Below are 15052 nucleotides of genomic sequence, written 5' to 3' on the forward strand. Positions count from 1 at the left end.
GTTTAGTGTATTTGATTGGTGGGGTTTCATTTTTATTTTTAAACAAACGTTTTAAAGAAATATTAAATATGTGACAATGAATGAGACACCCCTATTGGCAAGGAGGATTGTTCTTTTGTTTGGGGAAAGGGAAAGGGAAAGGGAAAAGGGGAACCACATATGCTTTTCAATAACTTTGTCTTTGTTTTAATCTTTCAAGATAGATTTTGAACAACTCTTTGAAAGCTATCAATTGGAACCTAATTTAATCCTTACCTGTGGTAACTGTGTGCGGCAGTGATCTCATTTAAGGAAACAAACCAGAACAAAAAGCACCCAAATACCAAGTTATTATTTTTAAACAGTAATCCAAATGTAAAGTTAAAAGTACTTTTACAGTAAACAAACAACTGAGCTAATTGCTTTCACATGCAATATAATATATGAATTAAATTTTAGTTTATATAAATGTTTACTTGCTTAGTTTAAGGAAGTAAATACTTTGGGCCTCGCCGGTCAGCAAGTTGGGTTTGATTTGAGTTTCTTTTAAAATTGTACTTAGATGTTGTTAACTTTTAGTTGTAATTTTACGTTACTTGTAGAAGCTGACTAGTGTAGTTTTCTAAATAGTTATATATAATTTTCTCTACATTTAATTTCAATTCTACGGTCTAGCTCATATGCATATGCTTAAATACCACGCTAGTACAACAAAACTATCTCAAGCTTACAATAGTTTTCTCAATTTGTTAACAAAACTATTCATTCACAATTATGACTGGATTTTCATCGATTTGTGGGCATTATTAACATCTTTTCTGTGATGAAGATCAGGTTCAGTGCATCGATATTCATCCTCTTGAATAAGAAATATGGGATCTCAACTTTTGGTTGAAATTCTTTTAGCCAATTTGATTAGCAGTAGTTGTTCATGTTTCGAGCTCTAATAGCAGTTTAATTTTCTGGGCAATTTCCATCTTTTTCAATGAATTTGCAGCATTTTCTGTGATTTAAACATGAACTAACAAGCTGCCCATGAGCGACTTGCATGGTGGCATGCTCAAGCTCGATCATCTATTTTCTGAGCCCGGGTTCTTGAATCCAATTCACAACCCTGGGCAAGTTTCCCTCATCAACCAAATATGGTAAGATGCAATAATCATTATCATTTGGTATGTTTTTAAATTAAATATAAGAATACCATATTGTGCACTGTATACACATAACATTGGCACATTGCTCCATTTTTAAGTCCTGTTGAAGCATAAAGGCTTTCAGCATTGATTATCCTCTCCTTCCACCACATAAAACATGTTTGATTACGAAGCACAGCCACGCAAATTGATGTGGTAAAACAAACACTTTAAAAAAGGGGGTATTCAACCCATCTTCTTAAGATTGTCCAAGCTTGTACACAAATCAAAGAGGTTGTATACTCAAACAAGTAAAAAGAAGAAAGAGGGAGAAACGGCCATAGGATCTGTTTTCATCTATTATAAGTCGTGAGATGAACTTTATGGTTAACTGCAATTAGAAGCAAAGCACTCAACATATATGGTGGATCAACCTACTAGTTTATATCATCATCATACACGGCATTCCGCAATACACACATACCTGTAGAACTCGGCTTACCTAACCTGCAAAGCATCACAAACACCATACTATTGTATTAGGTAAACTCCTATCAAATAGGAGCAATTAAAACTGAAATGAAATTGCCACAAATGGTCATCTATGCCCAAGGAACTTAAGTTGATAGCAAATGCAGATCAAAACTTTCTAATCCAGTAAATTGTTAATGAAATTACTTTATCTCACCTGTTGGTGTCCAGACCCGGTTTTTAGGCCCCATCTTTTCAAGGAGTTTGATCCCTCATCAGCCTGCCCAACAAGACCAGTTATTCCAAAGTTAGTCCCGTCCTCAATTACTACGTGATCAAATTCCGTGAGATCAGTATATTTCTTCTGTGGTCCACCACCTCCAATCCAGCGATTAATTTGATTCCAACACAAATCACATCCCAAAAGTTCTGTTATATATGTCACCTGAACTGGGCATCCGAAACTTTGATTCTTCATAACCATTATAAAATTTGTTAAACCCCAGTCTCTCATTTCTAAGAAGTTCTGCCATACCTAAACTGTTTCCACCCTGGGCCTCACTCCACCCATCCCAGTGGCCATTTGAAATCAGGGAATTTCTAGACTGTTGGATGGATAGCCGTGCAAATGGAGATAGATTGTTCACTTGTGATTGGTCCATCAGCCTTGAAGAAATGGTATAAGAGTCACTAAGAGGATTAAAACTATCTCCAACATCCGCATATCTTAGATTCTGATGTGCAGAGAGAGATCTTTGCATCATCAACTGCAGTCTTGACTCATTTTCAAAGGCATTTAACTGCGGGGGAAACTTAGACCGCACATCTAAGCCAGGGTTGTTAAGCCCACCTTGAAGTCTCCCTTTACCAACAGCCAAAATAGCAGGATCCATAAACTCAATATCCCCAGTGCTACTGAAATTTCCAGCATGCTGTGTCTGATATGAATTTCTCAACAGGGAGGAAGAGTCTAGCAGATGGTTTCCTATTAAGCCAATGAAAAAGATGCTTTAGCAACTTAAACAGGCAACTTAACGGTAATATATTATAATATCCAAACATGAAATATGGCATCTCACCAGAAAGTGCATCAAAATGTTGATCCACTCTCTCATGAAAAGAAAAGCCGGGAGGTGGTGCTCTGCTAGGAACTGAGAATCCAGGAGGAGCAGAAATCTGAGACCTTGAAACTGCCAAACAAAATTTGATATAAATTGAGTTAGGTCAACTAGCCACCAATTATAAAAACAGCAAACAACAACAAAAGGTGTCTGATGAAATCAAGAAAAAAAAAAACATCTATCATAGAAATTATGTATAAATACAAGTTCAACAGGAAAAAACGGAAGAAAAAGAAAAAAAAAAGAATTAGTAAAACAACTATGAAGAAAGACTGCTTGCTTTCCCCCAAAAAGAAATGTAGATAAATATAAACTTGCATAAATAGTAAACAGAAGGAAAAGCCTAGTACCAATACTACCAATCCCCCCACTATGGTATAAAACACTCCAAATATACTGACAAAAGTAACATTGACAACTGTACAAGAAATTTACACAGAACTTTCGCCAGTTTAAGACAAAAATGATAGATAGACCACCAGAAGAATGGTCATTTGGGTAAAGTGCATCAGAAGATCAGTAAAGAGAAAAATGGTACACTATACATAAAGAAGGCCTTCTAGAAAAAAACCAACAAAGCACCTCATAGTACTTCTAGATAAAAGATAATCATTAAAAAGAGAAATCAATACAGAGCCAAGAAAATTTATATAGATACAAAACATAAACAAAATAATTTTAAAAAAATAAGTGCCACTAGAAGTATCTGTATTAAAAAATAGATAATAAAAGAAAATATTTTCAATACAAAATGTCTAACTCACCAGAAAGCTTATTGGAAGAGAAAACTGATGGATTGCTAGGAAAATTGTCCAATTCTTCAAAACTACTGGAATATAAGCCATCACCAATACCAAGCTTATCTAGTAATGGCAACCCATTTTCAGTGAAATCCTGGGTCTTTGGCAACTGACCAAAAACACTAAATGGTCGCTCAACATCGAATGCCTGATTCTTATTTTCCTCTTGTCTTGCAAAAGAGAATCTGGACTGATTGTTGTTATGTCCTTTCCAAGAACTCGACGCAACTGAACTAGATTCTTTATCGGTTTCGCCTAACAACTTAGCCAAATTTGGATGCAAAGCTAAAGGATGGTCCTCCCATGCATCAAAGTCCATAGACAACATATTTGAGATAATGTTTTTCTCTCTTCTACCTACAGCATTATTGATATCAGAATCACCTTGTATTCTTCCCAGGGGTTTCCCTTTTCCCTCGTGTGAAAGCAAAAAGGGATGTTCTATGGTCCTATCAAAACCAGTAGAACTTCTAACCAACTTCTGTGGGTATCCATTTGATATCAAAGACATGCTTGATGAATGTAGATTTGAACCATCACTATCTTTACTATCTACAAATTGAGGATCAGAATTTAAATTACCAACAGAAAATGTCTCACTGTGTTGCAAAAATTGAGACCTTGAGTGATTTGAAACATGGAATGAATTGGCTGAATTTGGCAAATAAGTTGAATGACATATAACTTCTGGATCCTTTAGTCTTTGACTATCAAAAGATAAGACATCTTCCTCTTCTTGTGGACTTGCATCAGTCACTGTGTGAGTTTGTGGATGTTCCCTCCAATCAAACTGTTCTCTTGAAACAAAGGCATCATCTGTCAATATAGAAGGCTTCCCAATTGCTGGTGATTGATCAGCATGAACTTGTGACCCTTGGTTCCCAGGTGATTTAATCATCCCAGTATCCAGGACTGTACTACTAGATCTATATGTACCAGAATGTTCATCTATTACATTGCTATCTATACTCATTACTGACATATCTGGGCATAAGTTCTGCATCAAAACATCTTTTGCAACATTCCCTTCCTTCTCAGGACCAGAAACAGAGGAATGACCAGTACTTTCTAAAGTATTTATAACATTTGGGGGCATACTAAGATCTTTATCACTATACTTGGACAATGGTGGACTTGATAAATGGCTGCTCAAACTTACTGTAGCAGGCTCTCCGATGGGTGTAGGAGGTGCCTCTGCTGTAGAGGTTTGACAGTCCATGCCAACCTGCTGTCTCAGTGGTTTCAATGAATCTGACTTACCTTTAGAATATGAAATTTGACTATCCTCATTTAATGCTGACTTTTTCATTAAATCAACCTGTAATGTAGATGCTGAAGTTGTGTTTGCAACTGTAGATGATAATGCTGAAGTGCCACCAACAGTTTCAGGTTTTTGCTTAGAAGGTCCATTAGAACATGCTGGGGAAGCTACTAGCTGTTGGTTTGAAGCACGCATTCCCCTACCACATTAACATATTCAGGATAAACACCTAACTATATCAAAAATAATGTAATGACAGGCAAATCACATACCATGCAGCTGCAGCAGGTAGGGCTGCAGATCTACTAGAGCTTCCATTTGGAGGAGAATCCTTAGTGATACTTGCTGTATTCTGGAAAAAGAAAGGTAATAAATCAAGACAACTGACCAGGACAATTATTTCATAACATGGGAACAATTATGAGGATTATTTAAATATAGTTCCTCATGGCCACAATATTGATATGTACTTATAACAATTTCATAGTACTGTATATGCAGACACATTTGACACAATTTCTAGCAGATGCAAGATGAAAACCCAAAGTCCACAATCTAACTCCCAAACTATGTTAAAATTGATAAAACTTACATTGGAAGCACATTTGGCAATGGGTTTTGCTGTAGAAGTAGAACTAGTAATGCAATAATCATCAAATGGTGGTGGTAATACACTCCCAGAACGTCGTTGCAGATTGTTTGTTGTGCCAGTAATTTGTTGAACTCTACTCCTACAAAACCACAAAGTAATTTAAACAATCATTCAACAGATCAATGGAAACACCTCGAGCAAAAAGCTTCCCTATAAACAAATCTAACTGCATCAATCTATAAGTATTACCAGTACCAATCAAGATTCAACTTCATATCATTAGACTATAACATTTGAAATAAATTAATTTAAGTCTTAAAATTACAAAAAAAAAAAAAAAATCATTCTTATAAACCTATTGGTATCCTTACAGACTGTAGAGCAGTAGTATTTGGTATGACAACACCAAGAATGTTATATTTGTTTGTTAATGAAAAGAAAAAGAACATATCTTCTCTGTGAAATTAGATCACAAAAAATAAATATATGAGAAACATGGCATGAAAACCAATAATACTATGTTTGTTAGTGAAAAGAATACTATATATCTATCTATATATAAATAAGCTTAAGGAATAACCCCAGCAAAGGATTAAACACAAATTCCACAAAATAACACAAAACCTAAAGCAAGCAACTTTACATGAGACTTACAGAAAAGCAAAATTGAATGCACAGAAATATAGATTACCTTGTGTATGCTGATATAATCTCATCCTTTGTAAAACTATCCTCTTGAGAGCCAATTTCATGCAAATACAGACAATCAGGATTGCTGCAAGGCTAAGGCCATAAAAAATTCAGCACTGTAAGTTCTATAAGAAAGATGCTTGTTTCAACCGTCTACTACAGACCAGATACATTTTTATGGTACATACCACATTTCTCAGCCAAGCATGGCAATACTTTGTAGTCCCAAAGCATGCCCTGAAATGCATAATCCAAAGCAAAAAAGCGGTATAATGAAGACAATAAACATGGAAGCCGTAAAAGATATGACAAGTTTGACTAATGTAAACTTGAACGTACTTTAAAGATTTACCGTCCAAAACAAACCCATGTACAGACTGAATACACCTAACAGCTTCCTCCTCTTTTGAGTAAGTAATATATCTGCGAGGAATTAATACAATTAAACAATGTGAGCACCAAATAAGTAGATGTGAATAAAGAAATAAACTAACACTTAATAATCCTACAAATAACAAAAATGTTAAAAAGTTGATGTCTGGATACAACTGCACTATGTTGCATGACAACATAGTAAAGTCCCTTCTAGAAGATAACATTTTATATCAAGAATGACCTGGAAATTAAGAAAACATTTGAACTTACACACTACAAGTATTGTTTGGAAATTGCTGAATGACACCAGCTGCTGTACGAGACATAGATACTTTTAGAACCTTCCCATACTGACCAAAATATTCTCTCCGCTGAAGAAGCTGCAGAACAATGCAGCACCATATTCATAAAATGTCAATAGAAAGAGAGAAAGAAGAAAGAAACATGAACAACAACCCTGCTCACGTCCCCCTCCCCCAAAATATATACATATATATATTATGAATATATATATATATATAAATGCACAAAAATAGAGAAAGAGAGAAAGAATACATCTTCATCCCCCAAATTAAGTGGCAGCCCAACAATGTAAACGAGATTTCGTTGAATAACTCGAACACTGCTGAGTTGTTGCTTCCTTCCTTCAGATGGTTTACTCTTAGACTTTTGTGACTTCATCTTCCGCTCCATATTGATTTCAGCCACCAATCTGTTGAAATAAGAAACACAAAAAATAACGATATAAATAATAATGTCAATAGAAAATGACAAATTTATTCTTTCTCATTAACTACATGTACTATTGAGCAAATAACCACCTCTCACACTTTTCAGCCATCCCGACAATTTTTTCCTTGTCATAAGGGAGACGACATGCTGGACACAGACCCTCTGTCTCATCCTTTTCAGCCATGTCCATTATGTGATGCCAACACCAAACACATATCTACAATGAAGAGGTATATTAATACATATAAAGCATAATGAAAATAAACCCTTCAATGCTTTAATTTTAAAGAAAAAGGGGCTAATGAAAAATGTTTAATGCTTAAAAGAATGGTAGGCCTCCATTTACTATGACACTCATCATCAAACCGTTTCAAGAATGAGAATTGAAATACTAATTCCATCTTGCACCTTAAATCCTAAAAGGCAGATTAACACTTACAGATAGGGAAGCTAACCCAACCACAGATGTGATGGCTTGCCGTTAATAAGTCAGCACTTTATAGACATCTCTGTATACCTATAACTTTTTACATTTTTTAGTTGTTTTGCTCTGTATTTCCATGTCAATTAGACTAAAATAAATGTAAAGTATTCAGTTTAAAATCTTCAACTTATCTTTTTTCTAAATTTATTAAAATATTACTGTCTCAGACCTCATAGCCACATCTGCAAGGCTTCAGTTGTTGATCAGTCAAATCCATCTCCTCAGCACAGAGTGGACAAGTCTTTTCTCCCTCGTCACTCATGGTTGCCTGCTGAAATTAAAACCCGTGTTACATTCTTTATGGACTTACACCCGCATTGGCAAATGACGCTTAACATATAAATATTGCAAATTCAATACCATTTCAAGAAAATTAATGAATGAAATGTAATTACAATATCAACCCAAGAAACAAAAGCATTCATTCAAGTGAACCACAAACAGTTTAACCTGAAGATTCGACATAAACTTCTTCTATCAATTCACATTACTGTTAATCTCAACTTACTCCAATTACTCAGAAAAATAAACCCCCTAAATATGACAAAAACCTCAGAGCAGTCCCAATCTATTCAAAACAAGACTACAATCTACGGTTCACAGTAACATCAACACATCACAAATCAAACCCTAAAACCATCATTTCGCTTTCATGACATCCAGAAAATCAATGCATAATACCAAAATTGTTAATCGCAGATCAAAGTAAACAATCCATTCACCAAACAAATCGCGACAAATCAAGAATCCGATAAATAATCGAAAAACACAATCAGACAACTGGCCATTCAAAATCAATCGCATGCAACACAATCAACCAAACCAAACCGGTGCTTCAATCAATTACAAAACGAAAAAAATAATAAATCGAAAATTAGGGATCTCGGGAATGAAGATAAGATCGAGGGGCACAACCGGAAAAATTGGAGTTAGATAGACTTACAGTTGGGGAATCGAGAACAAGAGGCAAATCTGAGAAAATTAAGAAAGAATTGTGTGTGTGAAAGAGCAGGGTAAAAGAGAGAGAGACAAACAAAAGAAAACCACAAGGTGAGAGAAGAAGATGAAACACAAGAGAATACAAGGGCAAGGCAAGGGCAGGGGATGGACTTTTGATTGGATGGGATGGCTTTATTGGCTGCTGGCTTTAGTTTACTTCTTTCTCTAAGCATAGCTGTCTTTTAAATATCGTCAACAGGGCATTATTGCCATTCAATGTTCATTTTATTACGAATTTTGCCATTCCCCCCATCTGCTTTTCCGGTTTTTATCGACATTTGGAACTGGGCTCTGTCACCTGAGGGTTTAGTAGGGTATCTTATGTGGTCACTTGGATGACTGCCACTTCATTCATAACGTCATCTGACGGTTGAGATTTATTTTAGGGATATTTTCATTTAAGTACAATTTCTTCATCAAACACTAAAAGGAACTCATGTTTTAGTTTTTCATTTGGGAACACTTAAATAGTAATTTCATTCAATTTATAAACAAAACAAATTAATATTTATTAAATATTAACTTTGTACAATTAAGAATACTTAATCATTATTTTAACCTAAAACAATAATAAGACTTAGATAATAAATACCCCCAATTATTTATTTATTTGGTTTTAGTCTTTCAATTTTTTTAATTTAAAAGCAGAAAAAATCAGTTCAATTATTAAAAATTGATTGATTTCAGTTTTTTAAATATTGACAAAAAAGAAAAGAAAAGAAAAGAAAAAAGGTCTGTTTTAAAATAAAAATAACAAAAACAGCAACAATTTTCTTTTTAAATTTAAGAAATTAAAACATAGAATCAAAATATTTTACCTTTTCAAAGTTTTTCTACTTAATTTTTTAAGTTCTTTAGACGCATCTTAGTACTTTATGGAATATAATTGTTTTAATAGATTTTAATTTACACAATTACAAGTTTGCCATCATTTCCTATTTAATGTAATTATAATCAAGTATCCCTGTACTGACTATTTAGTGTCCCTTAATAAATAAACTAATTATATCTAAATGATGGACTCATATATTCCTTTTTTTTATTTTGTGTAAAAGATAAAAAATATATATTTTTCGTAAATTGTACAATAATGCTACATACATATAATTTGTGCATAGATTTCTATATAGACTAATGTGACAATGGTACAATTGGCTCTTGACTAGGGCTCTAGCGGTTGGCCCTAGTCAAGAGCAAGGGAAATTTAATTTAATGGCCACCAACAGTATCGACACAGCTCTATAATTTTAAGTTGCCAAAACTGCCGTTGATTCTTTTTTGTGGACTTGAAGTGTCGGCAAAATTTGTAAGCAGTGAGACGTTGGTGTTTAGTGACACTTAGGTAAGCAATAGGGTCACTTTGTCTATTTATGATTTTAAAGTGGATAGATTTTCATTATCCTATGAGGAGGGATCAATCTTATGTTGTAACAGCCGACATTGTTTAGAGGTATTTAAAACCGGTTTATAATTTCTTAAATTAAATTAATTTTTTTATTTAAAAAATTATAAATCAAAACTAAATCAATTTAAAGATTAATTAATTTTGAATCTAACTGAAAATATCAAATAACATAACCGAATTTTCGTTTAGCCTATTTAAAAAAAAGAATCATATTTTATTATTTTTTTAATTTTTTAAAAATATTTTCATATTTTATTAAATGTTTATTTAACTTTTTAAAAACTAGTTTCACCCGGTTAATTAGTTTTAAAAATTAGATAAATTAATAATTGAATCAAAAGATCGATTTTTCAATATTTTTAAATCGATATCTAAACTAATTTTTTAAATAACTTATTTTTTAATTTAATTTTTAATTAAAAAATTGATTTGATTTGATTACTAGAGAATTTTGATATATAAGAGGGAGACCTACCATGGGATTTCCATAAAAATAAGTAAATTTGTTTAAATCTAACATACATCGTTATATAGCTTATAATAAATATTGCGACGCGTTTAAATTTAACTAAAGTTTTCCAGACTTGACTGACACCTCACTAAAGTCAAGTTTTGCGTATAAGGACAGGTGGAGATCTAAACTGTCTTTATGTATAATATATATGTGAATTATATTATAGGCACCCAAATGTGATGTTTTCAAGTGTTCAATAAATTAAATACAGATCCAATGTATGATCAATGGTTGGAGGAATGGTGTGACGTCAAAATCAATCAAATTCATATCAACTTTATGCCTTTATTATTATTATTATTATTGATATGACTTGACTTTACGACCTAATGCACGTAGCCATGTTTAGAGGGTCTGATCGATTTGTGGCCTGGCCCAACACCAGTAAAAAGACATAGTTTACATTTTTATTTTAAAGTTTCAATCTCATAAATTTTAAAGTTTTATAATACTCTTAACAACATAATTTTATCCTTAGTTATATATGATATAATTTTTAAGAGCAATATTATGTGTATCTATTTTAAATATATAAATATATACATATTTATATATATTATTATATGATTAGATATTATTTTATCATTAATTCAAAGTCATGTAATTATATGATTACATATAAAAATATGTATATATTTGTGTATTTAAAATAAATATAGATAGTTTTATTATAATTTTTAGAAGGTTAATATAAGAAAGCATCTATCAGGTTTTACAAGCCTATAATAGAGTGTACTTAAATAGAGGTGTTAAGCAATCCATCAAATACACACGCAATAAAAGATTTTTGAGAGTCATTTTATGGTAACTCATTGTAATTATATTAAGATAAGTTCAAGTATATTGTGTGATTGCATTAGCTTATTAGACTCATAAGGTCAAAGTATTAAATATGTGTCATATCTAGTTTGATCAGTATAATTAACATAATTTTTAGAAAATGTTTTATGAAAAGACGATTACCGATTTTAATATATGCTTTTATGTCATGCATTGTACATCATGTTGTCATAGTTAGGTTCATTAGTGTACTATAGATTGACTAATTCATGAAAAAGAGACTATAAGATGACAAGTAAAGAAAGAAAAAATAAAGCGATGTATAGTATGTAACACGTGATTGGTGGTTGCAGAAAAATGAGTTAGCTGAAAATTGAAATTGAAATTCTCCATTAACATTTAATGCTCCAATGAAAAGACCATAACAGGCGAGTGAGCATTTATCCTAAGATCTTCATTGTCTCATTTTAAACTAGTGAGAAACACTATGACAGGCTTTGAATTAGCAACTGGGAAGACAGACCATAGAGTCTGGGAATTCGCTTGTGCTTATCTGTTTGTAGATCATGCTTTATCTCTATCATTGAGTAATTGCAATCTGAAGGATGTCAATAATTGAAGAGAACTACACTGCATGAAAGAGTCAGCATCCACCTCTATGGGGCATGTGGAGAGAGTAGAAATGTTAGCTATAGGCTGCTGTAGCAAAAACTGTGAAATGAAGATTGTTCTCTGAATTTTGGGCTCTTATATTTTACGTTTTCTGGTTTCTTGTGGACTTGCCCAAAGGCCATGGAACAGGCTCTTGTTGGGACCATGACCTTTCCCCTCTGTTATAAGAGAGGATATGCTATTATACTTGCCTTGACCTCAGCCATTTCTTGTTTGTCATGGTTAATTATTATATTAAAGATTTGGACTAAAAAAACAGTGGCATTTTTTTAATGTTATGTTTATATTATTAATATTTAGTCGATGAAAGCTCCATAATTTATTTTATATTGTTTGTCAATACTTGTTCAGCATCACATTTCTGAAGATTAAGTATCCCCATTTAACAATCATTCTGTCCACTCCAGGTCATCGATGCTACTTCGGTATAACTAGAAATATTACTAGGAAAAAGATATCCAACTATAATTACTTATATACCCCCTTCCACTAAGCTTTTTCACAATCACCTCAGCTTCTTTCCATTTACCCTCTGCTAAAAAATAAGGGTATCACCATGATTGGACATATTAATTCGGCTAGGTCGAATAAAGATATGATACAAAACACAAAAAAAGTATGGCATGAGAAGATCCGGTTCGATACTATAACGTGTCGGGTTAGACCCATGGGCATACTAGACTGAGTCTCAGGCTTTAATATTAAACCCGTGGGTTGACCTGACTTGATACTATTTAAAAATAAAAATATTTTTTTGAAGTCTTGCTTCTCTCTGCCTTGTGCAAAAGCCTTGGCCTCCTTAATTTTTTTTGTTTATATAAACCCATTCAATTTTCTTTATTTTCACTTTCATTTACAAATCTCTTAATCTTAATTATTTCATTATATTTTCAATCTCATTTTCTCTCATCAACTCTTTTTTAGAAAACATCTGAATTCACAAATAATAATTCTTTGTGTTTATAATTTTATTTTTATTTATCATTACAAAATATTACAAATGAATCAAGTATCAAATGAATTCAATCCATTTGAATATTATCATAGTATATATTTATTTATGTTTTATAATTTATACAGTATGTAAATTAATTTATTTATACTATGTTACAATTTATAATATTTTTTATCATGTAACTATAGTATTCCTTTATTATAAGTGAGAGATTATAAATAAAATATTCAGAATACTGTCATCCGTTTTAATAATTGAAAAAATATTTGTATTTAAAATTTTTAAATAATTTGTTTTTAATATTGATTAAATGGGTCGGACCGGCTCATGTAAAACCTGATCTGACCCAATTAAGACCTATTTTTATATAAGTTAGGTCTTGACCTTTATATATTAATGAGCCAATCCGATCTAAAAACTCATTATTATTTGGATGACCTAACTTGATCTATTAGTCTGATAGGCCGAGCCTGAGCCAATCCAAGCCGGCCCATCGACACCTGTGGCCATGATTGAAATATTCATCACTACATGACTTGGTTATATCAAGAGGCTGTGAGTTAATGCTTACTTACTAATATAATATTTAATTCTATTGATGTCTCGTATATGTGACATGAAGCATTCTTTTAGCACAATTCAATAATTTTCAGTACTTATTTTCCTATGAATAGATTGAAGCGATCTTAAACAGTATTATGTTATGTACATATATATTTTTATATATAATTAACATATATAAATAATAGATTATCATTTGATAAATTATTATTTTATTGTTAATTTAAATTTATTAAATTATTATTTATATATCTAAATTATATATAAAAAATTACTATTTTATTTTTACATCATTAGATTATTTTTAAATAGAATTTGATTTTGAATAGAAACGTGTTGTTTATGCCAATCAAAAGGTGGAAACCCTACAATGGGTTGGAAAATATAATTCACTCTTTTAACCTATTAATCTGACTTTGAACTGATCTATCAACATAGCTTTCCTTTCACTGTCATTTTAACTAGTGGGGATCTTGACTCCTCGTCAATTGACACGGTTTTGTGGGCTTTAATGCAGCTATTGAATAGTAGAAGCAGAGGTTAACGTGGTTTTCTTTCAATCAGTTCACTTCGATAATAATAGATCATCATACGACCTGGAACAATTGGGCGTAAAATTAAAAGGTCGTGTGAATACATGTGGGCAAAAACTGGCCACACCGTTTTAGTCTTTTTTGGCCGTTTCATTGACTGTCTGTTTCGTTTCATCGACAAATAGACCTTTCACCGATTTCCAAGTATCAATAAATCACATTAAATATTTCATACCATTCTATTTAAGATGGTCTTTTTATTCCGCTGGAAAAGGGATAAAATATGTGACAAGAAAATAAACTATAAATCATTGATTTGATTTACTTCAATATTAGAAAATATAGGGAAATATTCTTGTGAATTAGTCAAGTCTAATCTATCATGGATAATTTTTTTTTTTTAATTTTGATAAAATTCCACAAAAGATCAAAATCTTCAACGTATAAATTCTGATCCAAGAGGATTGATTAGTATAATTTACGTATACGACAATGAATTTATGAACACCTTACATTGTTTTTGTTTCACAAAATTCTTGCATTTGAATTTGGCCCACTTTTGAACCTTCTTCTCCTCCATGATGCTTGCTTTCCCTAATAATGGCTATACGTTTCCACCAACTTACATTGATTTTAAGCTGTAAACAAAACAATATTTTATGGCACAAACAATAATTTAATAAATTAATACCCACTCTCCTCCCCTTCACGGGCTGTCACGATTTCCCCCACTCAACGCTTCGGCTTTTTATTTCTTTAATGCTTTCTTGAAATTGTCAAAAATGGTTGGGAATCAAAAAGATTTTCTTTTTCTTTTTTTAAATATCTATATCATATCATATATATTTTATAATATAATATAATATAAATAAAAATAATATATATTGTAAAATATATTAAATTAATACTATTTAATAAATATATTATAAAATATAATACGCTGTTATTATGATTTTTTACTCATCTGATTTTTTATTATTTTATAGTAAATCTTA

General features: G+C 32.0%; 1 protein-coding gene across 2 annotated transcripts; it reads right to left on the reverse strand.

The window, feature by feature from the left end:
* Nucleotides 1–1341: 1341 nt before the first annotated feature.
* On the reverse strand, nucleotides 1342–8798 carry LOC123209555. 2 transcript variants are annotated; one of them, XM_044627651.1, is made up of 14 exons: nucleotides 8582–8798; nucleotides 7808–7906; nucleotides 7244–7371; nucleotides 6978–7134; nucleotides 6693–6802; nucleotides 6387–6470; nucleotides 6236–6284; nucleotides 6049–6140; nucleotides 5358–5496; nucleotides 5038–5117; nucleotides 3469–4964; nucleotides 2663–2773; nucleotides 1801–2568; nucleotides 1342–1619 (listed from the first exon to the last, which is right to left on the reverse strand). In XM_044627651.1, exons 2-13 carry the CDS (start codon nucleotides 7898–7900, stop codon nucleotides 1997–1999), a joined length of 3111 nt encoding a protein of 1036 aa, XP_044483586.1. In that variant the 5' UTR covers nucleotides 7901–7906; nucleotides 8582–8798; the 3' UTR covers nucleotides 1342–1619; nucleotides 1801–1996. The 2 variants fall into 2 exon arrangements, with proteins under 2 accessions (XP_044483586.1, XP_044483585.1); XM_044627650.1 differs by having other exon boundaries at nucleotides 7808–7909.
* Between the last annotated feature and the right edge of the window lie 6254 nt (nucleotides 8799–15052).

This window comes from Mangifera indica, chromosome 2, assembly GCF_011075055.1.
Source record: "Mangifera indica cultivar Alphonso chromosome 2, CATAS_Mindica_2.1, whole genome shotgun sequence".
Taxonomy (NCBI): domain Eukaryota; kingdom Viridiplantae; phylum Streptophyta; class Magnoliopsida; order Sapindales; family Anacardiaceae; genus Mangifera; species Mangifera indica.